This window comes from Acinonyx jubatus, chromosome B1, assembly GCF_027475565.1.
Source record: "Acinonyx jubatus isolate Ajub_Pintada_27869175 chromosome B1, VMU_Ajub_asm_v1.0, whole genome shotgun sequence".
In the NCBI taxonomy this organism is placed as follows: Eukaryota; Metazoa; Chordata; class Mammalia; order Carnivora; family Felidae; genus Acinonyx; species Acinonyx jubatus.
This window is the reverse complement of record NC_069382.1, coordinates 131,792,136-131,813,767: the sequence shown is the minus strand read 5'-3', so window position 1 is coordinate 131,813,767 and position 21,632 is coordinate 131,792,136. Positions and strand designations below refer to the sequence as shown.

The following is a 21,632-nucleotide window of genomic DNA, read 5'->3' as shown; positions in this document are numbered from 1 at the left end:
ATGGTTTACAAAAAGAAGGGAAACAAGAATATTATTGACAATGTGCTGTTGAACATTCTAACTGCAAATGTGTGGTATAGTCATCTTTAAAAGTGTGTGCCTTTATTTTAACCATTCCATTTCAAGTTCGTTCTTCTTATAAACACTAATAGTTATATTTAAGTAGTAAGTTCTTGCTTTCCCTATGTTCACAGGATCACAAGATGAACAACTGTGTCCAACTACTCTGAGTTAACCACCTGATTTTTCTTTATAATCATAATCAGCTAAATAAAAGCCAAGATTAGAAGTCATATCTCCTGGCTCCAAGTCCAGTACTTGTTCCAAGAATTCAAGTAAGAAAAGGAGCAAGTTTGGAATTGATGTGGTAGAAATTGCTTTAATTTCACCATAAAATTGATAGTATGCTTGTCACAGGCTCAAAAAAATCTCTGAAAAGGTATCCCTAGTCTATCAGGTCAACATATTCACACATAAAATAATTAATTTTATTAATATTTTAAATAGAAAACAAGGTGACAAATTTTAAAGGAATTTTAAAATTATCAGATTTCCACAATGATCATATTTCTAAAAGTACATCAAATAGTAACTAGATTTTTATGATTATGTGTTAAAAACATCATAAATATTTTTTAAAGAAGGCCAAAATTATTTTTGTGAAAGGATTTATTTATTTTACAACACTCAAAAGTCATCATTTTTACACTGAGTTAGGATCTGAATATTTATAGATTCCTGCCTGTGCAGTTATCAAAAAAGCAATAAATACACATATTTTATATTTTTGATCTACTATTTTAGAAATTATCATGCTTAACATAATTATCAAAGTCATTTAATACAAATGAAAAAAATGTCATCTATGAGGAACTATTTGACAATTTCCTTATCTAATTCTAAATTCACTATATGAAAAATAGTCATATTACCAAAAGTTTGATTTTATAGAGTACAATAACAAGATAATGTGCAAATAGTGACTATTACTAATGCCTTCAACAAATAATACTATAAGGGATGAATAAAACAAAGTAAGTACGGATTGTAAAGATAAGTATCTGAAATCCCAAAATTGAAAATTATTCCAGTAAATTTTATCAATTAGCTAAGAATTTACATCTCAGGTCTCCTTTTCCTTTAACTTCCTTGGTTTGGGAAGCTTCTAAAACATTATCACAAACTGCCTTGAACGTAATGTACAAAAAAATGCCTTATCCTTCTCTGGGTATTTTGGATCGTAATTGTGAACATAATTTATTCTATGCACATTTTAGCTTTCAGAAGCTACTAAGTGGAATCATAAAGAGTTGTTTAATGACCGCATTTCTACTATGCCTTTTAAACAGCTGTATCTTCTTTTTATGTTTTTTCCCATCTTTGGTTACCTTCTGGTATTATGAATATGGTTTCCGGAGTTGACACCTCCATGAATTTTAGACTTGCTGTCTATTCTGCCTCATAGTCAATATTTTGTGGAAAAAAAAAATTTCTAACATCTCTTTGAAATTTGAAGGATATTAGTGTTTGTCTCCAAATTCGTAACTGTATTTTTAAAGATAATTTTGCCCAAGAGACCAGTCTGTTTAGAAAAGCTCCAGGAGAAGCTATTCTGTCTTGCAAGCCAACCAGCTTGCAAGCTTTGGCACTGTGTTGACAATTGTGTGGCTTTATATTACCCCTGTAGGAAAGAATACTGCAATCAATCAGTAATGTCTGCAATGAATGTGCAATAAGGAAGTGGAGACATACATGCCATTTGTTAGATGTCATGATATAAAACTGTGGCTCCCAACTTTGAATTTTTATAATATAGGGAACTTATAGATCCCTTCCCTTTCCATGTTGATCTACAAGATTCTGAGTCCACAGGTCTAGCATGCTATTTAAAAATATCAATAGTAATTGCAATCCAGATGGCCCCTGGACTATATTTGGAGAAATACTAGTGTAGAATGTACTAAAAGTCTCTTACAAATGACTAAGTCCAGACTTAAGAATACAGTACTAACATATTTCAATTTAATGCGCAAATTAGAATAAGGTCAATTTCACCAAAAGATGTATCCAGACCTATTTGCTATGGAAAATGTAGGGGTTATTCACCGGGAAATACTTCAGTGAAAGAAAAATGCTGACATTTATCCCTCTTCCTCATGTCACTGTCTTGAAAAGACGATAGGAAATTACAGCAAGTGGTATACACAGTCTCCCAGCAGAGGGAGAGGGGTTCTGCCCATCATCATCTGAGGAAGGATGAAAATTATATGTTGCTATCACCCATGGGGTGCTGCTCATAAAAAGTACAAAAGCTATGATTCAAAATATAGGCTGTTTAATTCAATAATTACTCTATTTCTCTATGATAAAATTTGCCCTCAAAAGAACTCTTACTACTTAGGACAATTTTAAAGACGAGAATAGAAATATATATAAACACATATGACGTAGTTCTGGATCCAGATTTTCATGGTTATGTCTTGAGCTGTTTTATTACTTAAAATTCTTTTCACGCTTTTTTTTATTTGAAAATGTTCTTTTTCTCTCAAAAGTCCCCCTCCAACTCTAGTAACACGAAATATGAATAAGTGACTTAATGCACAATAGTAACTAACATTTGTTTTCATTATAAATGGGCACAGGAAGAAGAAATATTATGAGCCAAAATGCATTAAAAACCTCAAAGCTAACCCTTTGAGTAAAGGCTATTTGTTCCCCGGCAGCAGGCCATGAATGGAATACCATAGGACACAGAACATCCAAAGGCTGATATCTGAAGCATGATGTATATGGATTTCAGCATAGTCCATTTTGTCTTATAAGTGTATTTATTACTGGAATCTGTATTTCCCTCACAAAGCAAAAAATGAAGAGACATTTCACATATAAAGAAATCCAATCTATATTAATATCTTGTCACAACAGTTGAATATTTATTAAGCTATTGAAGGTTTATCTTTGGGGACTCTCATTTGCACAAATCCCTTATAAGACTCTGTACCTAATTTGATATTTGTAATATAAATAAATTATTGTTTTTACAAAACACCTTCCTCAAGCTACGGTATCCTGGCCTCATAAAGGCTGGATCTGACACTATCTACAGTTTGAAACTGGTAAGAGATCTTGGAGATAATTTGGCTTCTATACTTGATAGCTGAAAAATAGAGCTGAAAAAAGAACTTTTAAAAATGGTAAATATAATGGCTTTAAATTTTTTTAATGTTTATTGTTGAGAGAAAGACAGAGAGTGAGCATGAGTAGGGGATAGGCAGAGAGAGAGGGAAACACAGAATCCAAAGCAGGCTCCAGGCTCTGAGCTGTCAGCACAGAGCCTGATGTGGGGCTTGAACTCACGAATTGTGATCATGATCTGAGTGAGCTGAAGTTGGACCCTTAACTGACAGAGCTACCCAGGTGTCTTCAGACAAAGGTGGCAATAAAACAACTCCTAACACTAAACAGAAATATAAAATTCTTTTAAGGAGAGTTTTGGAAAACTGTAGTCTCTTATTTGAGACCCTTTGGTTAAATCCATTTCTGGGTATAACACTACATATAACAAAAGGGAGATTAAGAAGGGACAATCAGGTTTATATGAGATCAAGAAAACAATGCCATTTAAGGCACACTTGACAAAACATTTTATGTTTAAAGTTAAAAAACAAAAGGAGACTATCTCTGCCCCCATCCTAGTACTTTGACCCTCTTATTCCTATTTATAATCCCTTCAATACAGTGCCTCTTATTCCTATTTATAATCCCTTCAATACAGTGCCTTTTATCAGAAATCTCATGACAACAAGGATTTCAGTCAGTTTGTTTACTGATATATCTCTGGAAACAAAAAGTGCCCAGCACATATTTAGCAGTATTTGTTGAATAAGTGAATGTCTACTTTAAGTTCAACCAGAGTTTTATAATGGAGATAATGTAAAGAATAGGACACTGAAAATATTTTAAAAAATGAAAACAGAAATTCCAAGAAAAGAAAAGAAAAAAATAAAGGAAAGAAAATAAATTTATACTTAATTACATGGTAGAGAAACAGCAAATAACCAAAGACAAAGGAAAAAATCCTAAATGAAGGCAGAGAGAAAGGACAGACTATATTCAAATATGACTATCAAATGGACAGCTAATTATTCACCAGCAATATTGGAAACAAAAAGCCAAGAGAAGAGTATCTTTAAAATGCCAAAAGAAAACAACTTACTAATCTGTAATTCTGTATCCAAAAAAACTATCTTTTAAGTAAGGGAAACTCAAAAAAAAAAAAAAAAGTTTCATCATCAAAGACTTTTACTAAAGGACTTTCAAAGGGTGTTCTTTAGGAGTGAGAAAATGATCTCAAAATATATCACATCAATAAGAGAAAGGATAAAAACTATATGATCATATCAATAGGCACAGAAAAGCATTTGACAAAGTACAATAGCCATTCATGACAAAAACCCTCAACAAAACAGATTTAGAGGGAACACACCTCAACATAATAAAGGCCATATAAGAAAGACTCACAGCTAATATATCCTCAATGGGGAAAAAGTGAGAGCTTTTCCCCTAAGGTCAGAAACAAGACAAGAATGTCCACTCTCATCACCTTTATTCAACATAGTACTGGAAGTCCTAGCTGCAGCAATCAAACAAAAAGAAATAAAAGGCATCCAGATTAGTAAAGAAGAAGTAAAACTTTCACTATTTGCAGATAACAAGACACTATAAATAGAAAACCTGAAAGACTCCACCAAAAAAACTACTAGAACTGACAAATGGATTCAGTAGTAAAGTCACAGGATACAAAATCAATGTACAGATCTGTACAGTGAGCATAAATCACTAAAAATGAGCAGCAGAAAGAGAAATTAAGAAAATAATCCCATTTACAACTGCACCAAAAATAATAAACTACCTAGGAACAAACCTAACTAAAGAGGTGAAAGACCTATACTCTGAAAACTATAAAACACTAATGAAAGAAAATGAAGATAATGCAAAGAAATAAAAAGATAGTTCATGCTCATGGACTTGAAGAACAAATATTGTTAAAATGTTTATACTACCTAAAGCAATCTACAGATTTAATATAATTCCTATCAAAATAGCAAGAGTATTTTTCACAGAACTGGAATAATCCTAAAATCTGTATGGAGCCACAAAAGACCCCAAATAGCCAAAGCGATCTTTAAAAAGAAAAAAACAAAACTGAAGGTATCATAATTCCAGACTTCAAGTTATACTACAAAGCTGTAGTAATCAAAGCAGTATGGTACCAGCACAAAAATAGACACATAGATCAACAGAACATAATAGAAAACTAGAAATAGGGCATCTAGGTGGCTCAGTTCATTGGGCATCTGACTCTTGATTTCCAGGTCACGATTCTCATGGTTGTGAGTTTGAGCCCTGCATGGGGCTCTGCACTGACAGCACAAGGTCGGCTTGGGATTCTCTCTCCCTTCTCTCTCTCTCTGCCCCTTCCCTGTATTCAAAAATAAATACATAAATATTAAAAAAGTAAAATCCAGAAATAAATCCACAATTATATGGTCAATTTGAAAAAAGAGGAAAGAATATGCAATGAGGAAAAGACAGTTTCTTCAACAAATGGTATTGGGAAAACTGGACAGCCACATGCCAAAGAGTGAAACTAGATCACTTTCTTACACCATACACAAAAATAAATTCAAGATAGACTGAAGAGCTAAATGTGGGACCTGAAATCATAAAAATCCTAGAGGAGAGCACAGGCAGTAATGTCTCTAATATCAACCATAGCAACATTTTTCTAGATATGTCTCCCAAATCAAGGGAAATAAAAGCAAAAATAAATTATTAAAACTACATCAAAATGAAAGTCTTCTGCACAGCAAAGGAAACAATCAACAAAACTAAAAGGCAACTACTGAATGGAAGAAGATATTTGCAAATGACACATCTGATGAAGGGTTTGTACCCCAAATACATAAAGAACTGATATAATTCAACACTCAAAAACAAATAATCCAACTTAAAAACAGGAAGAAGAAATGAACAGACATTTTTCCAAGGAAGAAACATAGATGACCAACAGACACATGAAAAGATGCTGAACATCACTAATCATCAGGGAAATGCAAATCATAACTACAATGAGATATCACCTCATACCTGTCAGAATGGCTAAAATCAACAACACAAGAAAAAAGTGTTGGTGAGGATGTACAGAAATGGGAATTCTCATGCACTGTTGGTGAGAATGCAAAATGGTACAGCCTCTGTGAAAAACAGTAATGAGTTTCCTCAAAAAGTTAAAAATAGAACTACTCTACGATCCAGTAATTGCACTACTAGGTATTTACCAAAAAAATAAAAATAATAATTCAAACAGATATATGCACCCCTATGTTTATTACAGCATGATTTACAATGGCCAAATTATGGTAGCAGCCCAAATATTAATTCATAGATGAATGGATAAGTAAGCGGTGTATACAATGTAATATTATTCAGCTATTAAAAAGAATGAAATCTTGCCATTTGCAATGACATGGATAGAGCTAGAGAGGATAATGTTAAGCAAAATAAGTCAGTCAGAGAGTCAAATATGATTTCATTCATATGTGGAATTTAGAAAAACAAATGAGCAAAGGGAAAAAAGAGAGGGAGACAAACCAAGAAACGAATCCTTAACTATAGAGAACACACTCATGGTTATCAGAGGGGAGGTGGGTGAGGGGATGGGTGAAATAGGTGATGGGGATTAAAGAGTACACAAATCATGAAGAGCACTGAGTAATGTATAGAATTTTTGAATCACTATATTATACACTGAAACTAATAGAACACTGTTGATTCTACTGGAATTAAAATTTAAAAACTCAATAAAGGTTAAAAAAAAAAAAGAAAGAAATTAGAAAAACAGATTGTCCGGGGCGCCTGGGTGGCTCAGTCGGTTAAGCGGCCGACTTTGGCTCAGGTCATGATCTCACAGTCCGTGAGTTTGAACCCCGCGTCGGGCTCTGTGCTGACAGCTCGGAGCCTGGAGCCTGTTTCAGATTCTGTGCCTCCTTCTCTCTCTGACCGTCCCCTCTTCATGCTCTGTCTCTGTCTCAAAAATAAACATTAAAAAAAATTAAAACAAACAAACAAACAAAAACAGATTGTCCTTGTGTATTTAAAATTGATTCTTTTTCCCTCCCCACTATAGGAAAAATGAGGTGATCTTTCTCTCATATTTTCTGTAGGAACCTGATCAAGTTCCTGGAGGTAAATCTAACAATGTTGTGGTTCCATGCGACTGACTCTCCCTGGAGTTTTTAAATCTGAGAGTTGTCCACGCTGAGTTTCTAGAAGTTTGTCAATTATAGTTCAGATTTTTCTACCCTTGACATGAAACCCTATATTAGCCCGTTTCTCTAACGGTTGGGAGCAGTAGTTTTCTCTATGTATTCCCCTCCCTTACAGATCAAAGAGTGTGGATGATTTTCAATCTATTTAGCCTTTTTACATCTTGTTAGGATGAAGTGACTACTTCCAAGCTTCTTAAATGTGGAACTGGAAACCAGAGGTGTATTTTATTTGATTTAATATTACTGTAACAGGCATTATATTCATATTTTTATTTTCATGTAAATTGTTGTCGATGTGGAAGAACAAAGCTGATTTTTAATGTTGAAAGAAGGAAAATAATCTTAAAATAAAGGGCCAAATTGCAAGAAGTAGTGGTAAGCCAAGAAAATTATAGAATTCTTTCATATCAAGGTGAATCTAAACAAATTCTGTGTGCAATAATATTATAATATTGTCAATGTATGAGGCTAAAGAAAAAGAAGTAAACACTGGATATATTTAAGTTGGTACAGTAATGATCTAAATTAGTTTGTGCTAAGATCCTTGAGTGTTCAGGAGAAAGAAAAAAAATCATCTAAATTAAAATAGCCAATTCTCGGGGTGCCTGGGTGGCTCAGTCGTTTAAGCGGCCGACTTCGGCTCAGGTCACGATCTCACAGTTGGTGGGTTCGAGCCCCGCGTTGGGCTCTGTGCTGACAACTCAGAGCCTGGAGCCTGTTTCAGATTCTGTGTCTCCCTCTCTCTCTGACCCTCCCCCACTAGTGCTCTGTCTCCGTCTCAAAAATAAATAAGCATTTAAAAAAAATTAAATAGCCAATTCTCCACATATTGATCTATAGACTTAACACAGTTTCAGTATAAATACCAATAGACATCTTAGCAAGCCAATTCTAAAATGTTTATGGAAAATCAATGATTCATTAATAGCTAAGATACTTCTGAAGAAAACAATAAAGGTGAGGTTTACCTTACCTGATATAAGTACACAATAAACATTTGTATTAAGAAAGGGTAATAGTGATACAAAATAGACAAACAGTCCAGTGAACAGAATATAGAGCCCAGCATCCCAGAATACCCCTTCCCTCAATATGTGGAAATTTGAGAGAGACAGCATTATAGACAAGTAAAGAAAGAATAAGCTAGTCAATAAGTGGAACTGAAATAAAATAAATTAGATCTCTCTTTAACATCTTACACAAAAATAAATTCCAAGTGAACTAAAGGCTTAAATGTAAAAGATTAAACTTTAAAACATTCATAGTAAAGTTACAAGAGAATATAAAGGCATCAAAGGATTCTTAAGACCTAAAAATGCATGAACTATAAAAATAAAAGTAGTCCAGTGAATTTACTCTCCTACAAATAGGCTTTGGATTATCCAGTTTTTGTTTTTGCTTTTACTTTTATAAACAATGAAGCTATGAATATATTCAGAGACTGGGCTACTTTACAGCAATGAAAATGAACTGATGAATTAACATGAAAAAATCTCAAAACTACAATGTTAACTTCAAAAAAAACAAGTAGCAAAAATAATGTGACTTGTGCCATATGTAAAACACATAAAGCTAAACCATATGTTGTTTAGGGATAAATTTACCTGTGGTAAAAAATATAAGGAAAGTCAAGAAGACTGTAAAAACATATATTTAGGATGTGATGACCTCCAGGGAGAAAGGAGGAAATGACAGGGGAGAAGCACACAAAGACATTCAAAGTTCTATTTTTTAATCTGAGTGGTAGTATATATGTGTTCATTTTATTAATCTTATCCAAAAGCTATATATTTAATATTAATTCACTCATTTAATATAAAATATTTTTTAATTTTTACAGTAAATATTTTTGCTGTGATGAAATTCTTTAGATTTCCCAGAAGCATCTCAGTAGTTGAGTTCTGATTCTTCTACAGTTAAAAACATTTGATTTGAATAAAATTCAATTAATATATATTAAAATACATTTAACAATTAAGTGGCATGTAAATATACAACATTTTAAGAACTGCTTTTAGGGGTGCCTGGGTGACTCAGTCAGTGAAGTGTCCTACTTCAAATCAGGTCATGACCTCACCATTAGTGAGTTCCAGCCCCACATGGGGCTCTGTGCTGTCAGTAGAAAGCCTGCTTCAGATCCTCTGTCCCCCTCTCTCTCTGTCCCTCCCCCGCTTGCATGTGAGCGCACATGCCTCTCTCTCTCTCTCAAAAGTAAACATTAAAAAAAAGAACTGCTTTTAGCTATCTAAATTTCTCAATGCTAAAAATAATGTGTTGAATTCTTTTAGAAATAAAAGGTAAAGGGTATAAGGCCTTATTAATATCTTAAGTTTTGCTGTTGAATTGATTTATAAAAGAAGAAGATTTGTATGACTCATATCACAAGGACTTTTAGCATTTATTTTGAGAATGCCTTCACATAAGTGAGGATATGTTGATTAAAATAATACAACTTCTAATGATGGATTGTATAGATGTATAATATACATATTGTATACTACTAACTCCATTTTAAAGGTTCTAATTAGCTAATAAACTTAGACATAATTTTATTATTCTTCAGATAACTTATTTCTAATAATAGAGAATTTAAAAAATAATTTGTCTTGCATTTTAAGAGTTTATGATATTCAGTTCATAATTTGTTTGCTTGAAAAAGACTGATTTAAACTTAAACCAACATGTTTGAAATCATTAAAAGACCACCTCTTACACTCAGAGGGGCCACTTTAGAAAATAATTAGCATTTATCCTTCAGGAATGTTATCCCTATAAGAAGAAATCCAGAAATAACTCAATATAAAAGTACCAAGCTCAGGCATTGAAAGGGCATCTCATATGAGACTTTAACATTAGTAGCAGCCTAAAGCTTTACTTATAAGGGATATTTTTATTATAAAATTTATTGTCAAATTGGTTTATATACACAATGGAATACTACTTGGCAATGAGAAAGAATGAAAAACTTATAAGGGATCTTAATACCCAAGTTAGAAATGATATCCAAGCAACTTCTCCCAAGAAATGGATTCTAAGAACTGTTAATCTGTACTTAATAACTCAGTTGTGGAAATCTGATTTGATCTTTAAATAGAAAATGTAAGGAAAGTAATGAAAATCAATCATTTTAATTTAGAGGTGGGAAATATTTGTTTCAGTCATTGATTATTCTACCACAATGAACTTCTGAAAAAGCAGAGTACAAAGTCAACAGATTGAGTTCATTTTAATTAAATGCCTAAAATTAGCCAAAACTTAAGAACTGTTTCATGTTCAGGTCCAAAGACCAAAGTAAAGTTTAAAATCCTTTGGAATTAAAGAAACCCTGTTTTTTTTTTTTTTAGAAATCTGAAGGAATTTAGTTTTTATCAGACCAACTTATTTTTAAACAGCAATTACATAAACAAGAATGTGGCAAATTTATAGATGTTATCTAATAAAATGTATATGTAGAAGACAAAACTGCAATATAGATAGAAAAACTTTAAAAATAATGTGTGTCATATTTAAGACTAGAAAAAAGAATAGGAGAAAAACAGTGTAGCTTTATTTCTTACTGAATAAAACATTTTAGGCTAGTTCTTTCACTGAAAAAAATTAATTGAGTGCCTAACACAATCATTTCCCAAACTGGTATTTTAATACATACAGAGAATATATATATGAAACTACATATATCCATATAAGTAATATATTAATCCCCAAAGCTAATAGTTAATCATAATATCGTTAGGATACACTGCATTAGTAACTAAGTTTCTATTAATTATATATTAAAACCCCATTATTATAGATTTGATTTGATTTTTGAATCATGGTCATATAAGCAGAGGTTTTATCCTCAGTTTGATGAGGACATAATATCTTTATAAGTGACTTGAGTGTAAGAAAATATTTAACTTAAGGAAATAGATTATTATACACCCATATGCTAATAACACATTGTCTGTATCTATTTAATGCTGCAGAGCCTCTGGTATCCTAACAGAAGATTTACTTATTCAATTGATAGAAATTTGTTTCTTCAGATATTTTATATAATCATTATTAATTAATGAGGTTTTAATTTTTGCACTTGTTAATGTAGACAAAATAAGAACAAGGAATTGGATCTATTATTCCTAGAGATGAAGTAAATGACAGAAAAAATTTTGAAAGAGGTTAATCTTAAAACGAAACTCATATGCATGCATGAATATATGTTAAAATAAACCTATCGTATTTGAGGGTGAAAATAAATCTAACTGATTAAAGATTTCCATGTCAAAGCTCAGAGCCTGGAGCCTGTTTGGGATTCTGTATCTCCGTCTCTCTCTCCCCTTCCCCCATTTGTGCTCTGTCTCTCTCTGTCAAAAATAAATAAACATAAAAATTAAAAAAAAAAAAGATTTCCATGTCCAGTGAATATTTCTTAAAAGAATAAATCTCCAGTCTTAAAGCTGAAATATTTTGTCACTTATTATCTAGCTATGAATATAACTTAATTTTAAAACATCTACAACAAAAAAACAATAGAGAAGAGCATATCACTGTTACAAGTTTCATAGGACTGAATTTTAAGGCAGACCTTTTGAAAGCATGCTGAATGTTTCATATTTGATACTGTATTATCCCCATAAGATCTAGCTAGGAGGCAAGGTTACTCTACCATGATGCCAGCTGGTAAATATTTGACATTGGAGTCTCTTAGGACCAAAGGCAGTGAATATATACCATCAGCAGTGTTGTGTTTGAGACCAAAGGGAACTGATTGAGAAAGATACCCATAGAGACCACTGGCTGCTAAGAAGGATACGATCAGTGCCAGGAAAGAGCACTGCACCTTTTATCATTTCTCCCATGATGCACCCTACTGACCACATGTCAACTGAAAACAAAAATGAAATGAAGATAAACAAGAAGATAGGAATAGAACAGCAAATAAATGAAAACACTTGGTTACTCATGCGATAGAGCAATGGCCTGACCTTTTACTGACTGGCTAAGAGGCCAGTCTTAAGATCATTAGTGTTTTAAAACATTGAAGTGGGAAGAACACAAGTCAGGGCCCTCTCTGCTATGCAACTGAATTAACTCAATACTACTTAATGTATGATAATATTACTTTGCAATTATAATTCAATGATTAATTTAGTTTCTGATTTAAAAGGTCTAATTTGCATTCATCTCCTAGAATCCTACTTATTCGTATTGTAAATTATTCTAGATTGTGTTAATATGGGAAACATGCAAACTGGTTTCTTTTTTATTCTTTCATATACCATATTTGAAAAAAAAAAAAGCTGAGCTGCCAGCAACCTCAAAAGAAAGGGTTTCTTTTACAAAACACATTTACTCTTATTTATAAATATGAATAAATATTCGGATGCAAAATGCCAGTTCAAGAATGAATATTTCTAAATATGCTGGCTCGGTTTCATTGACTCCCATCAAAGGGGCATGTTTCTAAACAGGAAGTCTTGTCTTATTCTTATACACATGGTTGCTTTATAATGGTAAGAAACACTGGCTTTCAAAACAGGATGGTTCTACATGAAATCAACAACATGATTTAAGTGCTGACACTGCTGAGACTATGAATCCAAAGAAACCTGGAATTCAAGGTGAAATTATGATGGTTTCTCTCCTATTGCCAGTTATCATCCAGAACTTAAAACCCATAAGCCGGGACAGAGGGTACACAGGGAGGGGCAAAATGGGAAAAGGCGAAGCAAGAAAGTAAAAATCTCTCTCTTTAACCATACTTGGTTACTCACGTGTTCCTACTGAAAAGTCAGAAGGAGAGATAGGTCATTCTTAAGGGGGAAAATAACCTAGAGGAATAAGGGATGATGAGGGGGAGCAAATAGGGAAGGGCATTAAAATAGCAGTACACTATAATTTTGCTCCACTTACTCTTCAAATTACATTTTGTAATTTGGCAGTGACATAAAAGAATTCCTCATGAGATTCTTTCCAATGTGAAAATCTCACTCAGGTTAAACTCAAAGTTTCCATTGTTTGACTTAACACCTAAACGGAGTTATCACTGCAAAGAAATGGTTACAGATTTGAAGGTGATAAGCATACCAAGAGAAGCAAATTTGTTTTGCTTCCATTTTAGGAAAGCAAGTGACATGCAAAAATATCAGGGAAAGATAGAGCAAACAGTTGTGCATCCCTTTATCATTAATGCATTTGTAATTATGGATAATTATCCATCTCACAAGAGGTTGGTATTGTGAGAATCTTTGATTAAAGAAAAAAAGAAAAAGGTGTCTGAAAATGAATTTGTTTTGGAATTGCAAGTATTCTTATCATACTGTCCAAAGTGACCAGTCTAAGTTGCTATTTACATTATATCTATTTTTATAGATATTGTGGAAGACAGACAAAAAAACAGAGCTAATAAACTCAATAAGCAGGATTTTCTCTTGCCTGCATCCATTTAAACACTTGGAAAAAGTGGCTTCTGCCACAAACAGAATCTGAGAGTATCTATCTGGGAGTTAGAAAACATCTATTTTTATTTTTTATTTAATGCAAAAAAAATCTCTTCTATATTATCTCATTTTTTTTTCTTCTGCAGAACCAATTCCATTGCTTTTTTAACTCTATAACCTTGGTCAAGTTACTTCAGTCTCTAAATATAAATTTCATCCTCTAAAATGCAGATGGTAAATAGTATTTATCATGTAGAATTTTTTAAAAGACTTGAAAGGATTATGCCTGGTAAAGATCCTTCTACATTGCCTGGTACATGGTAAGTATGACTTATATACTGTAATTAAATATATTCTGGAAAGGTTTATTTATTTAATATTTATTTAATATTATATTTAGATGTAATAAAGAAATCTTTCCAAGGATCACCCACCATTCACTGGGTGATCCTTTCACTCTTAAAACCACTTGGAAAGGCATTCCACATATTCAATCACAGCTGATTCCATGGAACTTCTTTCCATTATTGAAATAGCAATTACCCTGCTTCCTCATCTAAATAACCATCTTAAATTATGTTACTATAGCCTATGATCCTTGACCACTGTTCTCCTAAAACTGGCAAATTTTTATCTTTCAGACTAAAATCCCTTGATTTTTCATCCCCTCATATATGCCTTTAAACAACAGCAATAACCGTAACAACAGGTGATCGAAATGGACTCTTAAGTCCTTGTGTTGCTTCAGTTTCAAGTGGTTCTAGACAGTTGTTGGTTTAATAACTGGTATCAATAACTGGTATATCTCCCAGTTCTTCTTTGTGTGGTTTTGCTATATCTAGATATTTCAAAGTAAAAGAAGACCATCTTTGGAAATTTATCTTTATGTCAGAATCCAAAATACAGTTAATAGACCATAAAGCTTGTCATAAAAATAACACAGAGATACAAACTTTAGATATGAACTATCGATTAATATAATGAATTCTATTTTCTCTATTTTAAAGTATCTTTTCTGAGTAACAATACCGTAGAGATTTTTCCAATTTCCATTCCCATTTAACTTTACTCGCTATTCATTATTCTTACAGATTATCCATGTTTATGCCACCTAAGTGCTAAGCTTTGTGTCTAGAAATGATAAGCTTTATTACTATGAATTACAAAAGTATTATATATGCACATGAATTTATATGGATTTTTATACACTGAAGATACGATTATTTCTCAAGATAAAGTCCTTGCATCAGATTTTGTGAATTATTCATCACAACTAAAACAGGAAATAGGTAATAAAAGAATTTGATACTAAATCTTGTTGGAACGGAGAAGTGGGTGTTGGTGGTAAGCCTTCCCTCAGATAATATACATAACTACTTATCAAGGAGACTATATTATTTTATGATATTTTCAAGATATTCCATTGAATACTGATTGTACATAGACCTGAGAAGAAATTAGCGAATTCAGTTACTGTAGGATTTTGATGCTGTCTGAGACAGCCTGTATTTGGGTCTCCATAAGAGTTTTATACACTAATGCTGTCCAGTTAGAATTCTCAGTGCTTTCATGAATCTGATTTATTACATTTCCTCTCCCATCATCAGTATTCCCATAGGCAGAAAGCAGATTCATTTGCAACTGTGACATTCAGAAACTGAGTCACTTTCCCTAGAAGGGATGTTAAGTAAGTTTTGGTTTTACTAAATTATGGTGAGAAAATCTAAGTGAGAAAATCTCAAGTGTCATTGTATCATTTGTCAGGCATTAGATTATGCTAAATTATCTCTTTTCTATTCTAGCCAAGAGACAAAAATGATATAACATAAGCCCTGGCAGCTTAAATCTAAATAAAGAAAGCATTATATTGCTATTTCCACATTCTGTCCAATGGCTTGGGTTGTAATCTACAATGAAATATTTTTTGAACTATGTGAATTTCTATCCAGAAACCTGGTAAATGTCTTCCACCTAGGAGATTTTGTGGCTCTGGTAACACAATTGTGAGACCACATTGCTTTTCTCCCTAACCTATTTCTTCACTTAGCATAGGATTCAGAAAATGTGCTTTGATAAATTTTCTTGTAAAGCATACCTCAAAATATAATAGCAAGAAGATTTAATATAATTTTCTAATATCACAGCACCATTTCTTTGAAAAATTTGTTTCAAAAGTTATACATTTATATATGTAACAAGTGCACATTGTTTTAAACTTCAGTGAAAAGATGGAATTATAAAAACTAAAGAAACATACATATTTTGCACATGTGAATCTGAATAAGAAAAATAACATTTATAGAACGCTAAATATTCAGAAATCAAAACAAGATTTTTTCTTTGAGTCTACCCATTCAACTTGCTTTTCTTGTTTTATAACTTCTATGTCATAATATAATTAATTTTTAACCATTATTTAAAACATTTTGTATTCCTGGTTGGCTTTTTTTACAAAACAGAAAAAAAGCCATTGAAACTTATCATAAAGGAGAAGACTTTAGCTTTATATTAAATCATAAACCAAGCTATAGGCTAAAAGACATAAGATATTTCCCATAAAAAGATTGAATAATTTTTTACTGTACCAAAATATTTTAAATGTCATCTTTCAAAATCCATGTAATTCTGTAGTGTATATAAATAATTCAAAGATATCCTAATTTTGAAAAAAAAATGTCTTTTTCTTTAAGTTTTTCATGTTCTAATCAACAAATAGTAAATGCAGGCTCCAAATGTCTCACATGCTCACCAATGTAAGTATCCTCACTTCATTCTGTACATCAAGTTACAAAAGTATTTTAGTAAGTAGCAAACTTTTTCTTTCTTTTCATTGTTGTCAAAATTTCACAGATAATTTTGGTTTCTCATCATTTGAGAGAAATTTTATTCTGGGTAGCCTCTTAGTTATTTTCATTTTTAATAGTTTATCTAATTCAATTTGAAGGTTATTTGGGCTGGAGTGTCTCCAAACTAATTAACTTTATAACATAAAAACTGTACTCCTTGGAGCCCCTGGGTGGCTCAGTTGCTTAAGTGTCTGACTTCAGCTCAGGTCACGATCTCATGGTTCATGAGTTTGGGTCCTGCATCAGGCTCTGTGCTGTCAGCGCTGAGCCAGCTTCAGATCCTCCATCCCCCCTCCTCTGCCCCTCCTCCACTTGTGCTGGAGCGCTCTCTCTCTCTCTCTCTCTCTCTCTCTCAAAAATAAAAATATTTTTTAAAATTGTGTTTCTTATCTTTGAAGGTATTTAGAAGTATGTGTCTGTTTGTAAACATCTAATGTTTTTATCACCACAGCAATCCTGTAAGACAGGGAAAGGAAGTATTTTACAAAGTAAATTAAAGTTTAGGGGGTGTCACATGACCAAAGTGAACAGAACTAGATGCCAGTTCTTGGAGCCCTATTCCAGTACGTACTTGACATTCATTTGACTGCAGAAGGCAGAAAGAATGTCCCACACACTGCTCATGGACTCTGTCCTGAGGATCAACAGGGCCCAGGGCAATTTGAATAGAATTTCACAGTAATGACTAAGGAATGTGTTTTATTATTTGTGTAGTTCTTCCCCTTCAATATTTCACAGAACTCTATGTACAGAACTCTGTAGGGGGGTAGGGAGAAAATAACATGCTTTTAAACCTGTCTATATGCATTTCTGGGAGACAGGGAGCTTCTGGGGGACCGAGCAGTCCTAGTCCCAGCTCCTAGTGGAGCTTTATGAATGCTGGCTCTCAGCAGCCCCTCTCCAAGACATCAAGGAGTGGAGGCCCAGCTCCTCAATTTCTTGCCTTCTATTCCACTCTGGAAGTCTGTCCTCACTTGCTGCCCCTTGCAATATATCTCTCTGAACTCCTTTTATGACCTTCATGCCTTATCCTGCCCTCTAGTGGACTCTGGCCTAGTCTCAACTTCCTGGGTGAGAGATTTTCCCCCTGTAACTATGTCCTCCTTCCATCTTTACAGACCACCTCAAGCTCCAGCTCTGACTCTAGTGATTCCTGTCTTACTCAGATTTTTCTCAAAGTAATAACAATAAAATAGTTGTATAATAATAATCAAATAGTAGTAAAACTAATGGTGAGAATAGATTCTTTCAAACAAGTATGTACAGAGAAATAAAGGTGAAACGTCTTATTTTTTCTCATGTTCATGATTATCTGCCATTTGCTTATGGGTATGAAAAAATGGCTGAAGTCTTACATTGCAACTTTACTTAAATCATAAGCCATATCTTGTTTGAGATAATACTGTACCATCTCAATATTAGGTAAAAGATTATAGTAATGTATTAGTTGCAAAAGTTTATTAGAAAGTAAGCATGGTTATTTCAAAGAGGTAAGAAGGATTAAGAATCTCTATCTGCATTAGATGAGTATCATCCACAACCTCTAATTTTTATTCACTTTACTTTGATTATTCCTAATTTTCATGTTCACATTTAGAAAAGATATGGCATTCATTAAGTTTGAGGATGTTTTCTTTATTTATTCAAATACACTTTTGGCAAATCATTTATCTGTTCCTCAATAACTTGGCTCCTTGGCAAGTCTATATGTACATCCTTTTCATTCTAATTGGAATTTCTCATGTCTTCATAGGGAAAAGCAAAGGGGTCTATTTTAGCAATCAGATCTGGCATCATTTGGAGATAATATACTTGAGGTCTAGCAATTTCAAATGAGTACAGTGTGCCTATCTTTAATATCATGTAAGTCCAGGAAACTCTGGCCAAGAACTCTAGATGAAGGACTTCACAGGCCTTGCTCAAAGAAGGTGTGGCCATTTGAAGAAGAATGGAAGAAAAAAGGTAAAAAGAATATATCTAAGAGAAGTAGGCTTAAGGAAAGAATTTGTAGTATATGAAAATTCTACCAGTATTATGAGACTTCAGTAATCAAAAACACCGCATGCCCTGCTTGGGGTTTGGGATGGGTGAGAGAATCAGTGACTAAATATCCCTTAAAAAAATTATGAGAAAAATCAACCTTACTATCTACTATTGTTAAAAGAGACAAAATCTGAATGAAATGTAAAGTCATTGACAACCTCTTTTATGATTGTTGGACTCTTAAAGAAAACAATGGACCTCATATATTTACTGCTAACTCAAAATTTATCATGGGCCTAAGAATTTTTAGTAATACTATATATTATGTCAATAAATATGCTATGAAATAGGTTTTAATCATAACACTGTAATAAAAATTGAGTATATAATAGTATGTGTTTGTATAATTAAACTATTAATACATTAAAAACAAATAATTTATAAATGGTCCTTTGGATATTAAAAAATAGCAAATTAACAGAAAAGGAAATATGTATGTATGTATGTAATGTATTTGTTTTGCCAATACTTAATTAAGAAACTACCCTGTGATATAACCTGGATCATATCAATAGCCAAGAAATGTACACAGTGTTTCTCAAAATGCAAATACAGTTTTAATTTAGGCATATAGCTAAAACTTCAGTCATCAATGATAATTTCATAAGATTTCCCAGTTTGTCAAGGTGTTTTACTATTTTTGTCATAGGTTCAGATAAAGAAAAGGAACGTTAAAAAGTTCTGTGGAGAGAGGGGAATAATGATTATGATTATAGAATATTACCATATAATTTTTCAGCCTCAGAGAAATTTAATAAAAATTACTCTGAATAATTATAAGGGAAAGTCAAAGGAACTTATGATTGCTTTGTTTTTAAGTCTCTGAAAAATCTTAGAAGTAGTCAATTAGCCTATACTAAGCTTTGATATTACTTCCAGTAAGTGCTGGAATCTTTCAATATGCTAAAATATTGGTAAGATTCTTCTCTCCATAATTACTCCATCAACCCCCAAATGTGTATCTAATCACCATGGTTAGTGAAGTTAATTCAATGCTCTGATCTCTCAATTGTTGGTGGGAAACTCTAATCATAAAATTATAATAACTTCATGTAAAGATTAATGAAACAATTCCACTCAAAAATACAGAGTACATGTAATCCACTGTTTAATAGAGATACTACAGTTTAGTTTAATTTTTAAATGTCTTCATGACTTCAGACATTAAATTATAATTTTAATTATAGGTAAAATGAACTAAGGATTTAAATACAAATGGAAACATTTCTAGAAAGATGGCAGTTTTTCTAACATGTTTTATCTGTAAATTATTTACTCATATTTAAGTAAAATTTAACTTAGCAAGATGTTTTCCACTATAAATGTCTTCATGTAACTTTTCCATTGACTTTTAGGTCTGTATGCAGGCTCATTATCACATAGGGCAGTAGGCTATCAAAGACCATTATTTTATATGATCATCACTGAGATAAAGGAATACAGAATGCAAATCCTTATAATGTAAATTTTTATGTTGGAATTTATTCAATTTCTAGGATCACTTTTATCAAGGATATATATTTTATGTATTGATTTTAGCACAATTTACTGTCAGTTCCAAATATTTTCCTGAAACAAACTATAATAAAGGGAAAAAAAGATCTCCAAGAAAATAATTATTGGAAGAATACAGAATTACCAATATGGTGCTATTATCTTTGTTTGCTTCTTTTTCTGAAGGATATCTTGGGTTAGAAAATGTTTTGACTTTTTCTAATTGTATTGGCTTTTAAATTTAATACTGGTAAAAGAGGAGAAAAGCAATCCTGATAAATGCCTGAAGAGCTATATTAGATCTCAGAGCACCAAGCCACATGGAAATCAAGTGACCTATAACAACAATGTCATGTGGAAATGAGATATTTTGTGACTTATTTTCCACTAACTAGGGCATTATAAAGATGTAGCTGTGCAACTTCACTTTGAGTGTTGTGAAGTTCCCCTTTTTTTGTCTGAAATATACTCCAAAGACGAAAACACATACACATACACACAATCCTACTTTTATATGAAATCAGTACATTTAAATATGAATGTGAATTATAATATTGTTCTCATCAACTACATTGGATATATAATTTATCCTCAAAATATAAATAATTTAAAATAAAATGAAAGTAAAATGAATTATCATTTTAATAATCAATATAAAAATTATTGAGATGTTTCACATGCTTTCTTTTTATATCCTCAAAATCTAGTATGCATTTTGTGTATAAAATATATCTCAAATCAGACTCATCATAATTTAAATACTGAATAGCCACATGTGGCTGCCTATTGGACAGTATAGTCCTAGAAGATGTCATTACTCTTGCCTTATTATTGGAATTTAGAGAATATCTTACTAATATCCAGTAGAATAAATAAATATCTACATAATGAGTGCTCATAGTGGTATAAACTTCTCACTGAGTCAACTAAATAACAGTCATAATCTTACATAATAAAAGAGTTCCTTAATACAGCTTTCTTGTTAACCAAATATAATATTTAATAGTTATGGACCACATGTTTATTGCCAATTTCTAAAACAATTTCATATATAATAATATACTGAACTCAATATTGCATTATCACTGTTAAAACTGGAAATTGTTGTTGTATTTAGAGTTGCACTATTGTGTGTTAGCAGGGTATTTCTATATGCATAAAAATATATTCTCTATTAATATGTAAACTTTATTACGTATATATTACAAACACTAATATGTGACTTTGTTAGAGAGTAAACTTTGGGTCATTTTAGAAATATATCAGCTCATTTAATAATTCTAAATCATACATATTTCTCCAAGAAATTTCTATTGTAATCTAGCCCAGAACTCAAGGGTAGAACTTGAATAAACACTACTTTTTAAAATTCTAAATTTCACTGGAAAAGCGATTATCTGTGTCTCAGTCATATCTCCAAGTCAAGTAAGAGAAGCTTAAATTAAACCCAGCTGATCTCTGGCAATTTGAATAACAATTATGGTTTTTAAACGTGG

The 21,632-nt window shown here is 32.3% G+C and overlaps 1 protein-coding gene across 13 annotated transcripts in view; it reads right to left on the bottom strand.

The window, feature by feature from the left end:
• Positions 1–21,632, bottom strand: part of MAPK10 (mitogen-activated protein kinase 10) — a 310,137-nt gene that overhangs the window by 54,257 nt on the left and 234,248 nt on the right. For 2 of the 13 annotated variants that reach the window (XM_015067345.3, XM_027060148.2), the window contains one exon: positions 12,127–12,198. The exons of the other annotated variants lie outside the window; for them this stretch is intronic. In XM_015067345.3, the coding sequence (XP_014922831.1) occupies positions 12,127–12,198 (72 nt within the window). The remainder of the gene's footprint in view (positions 1–12,126; positions 12,199–21,632) is intronic. 13 annotated transcript variants of the gene reach the window in all.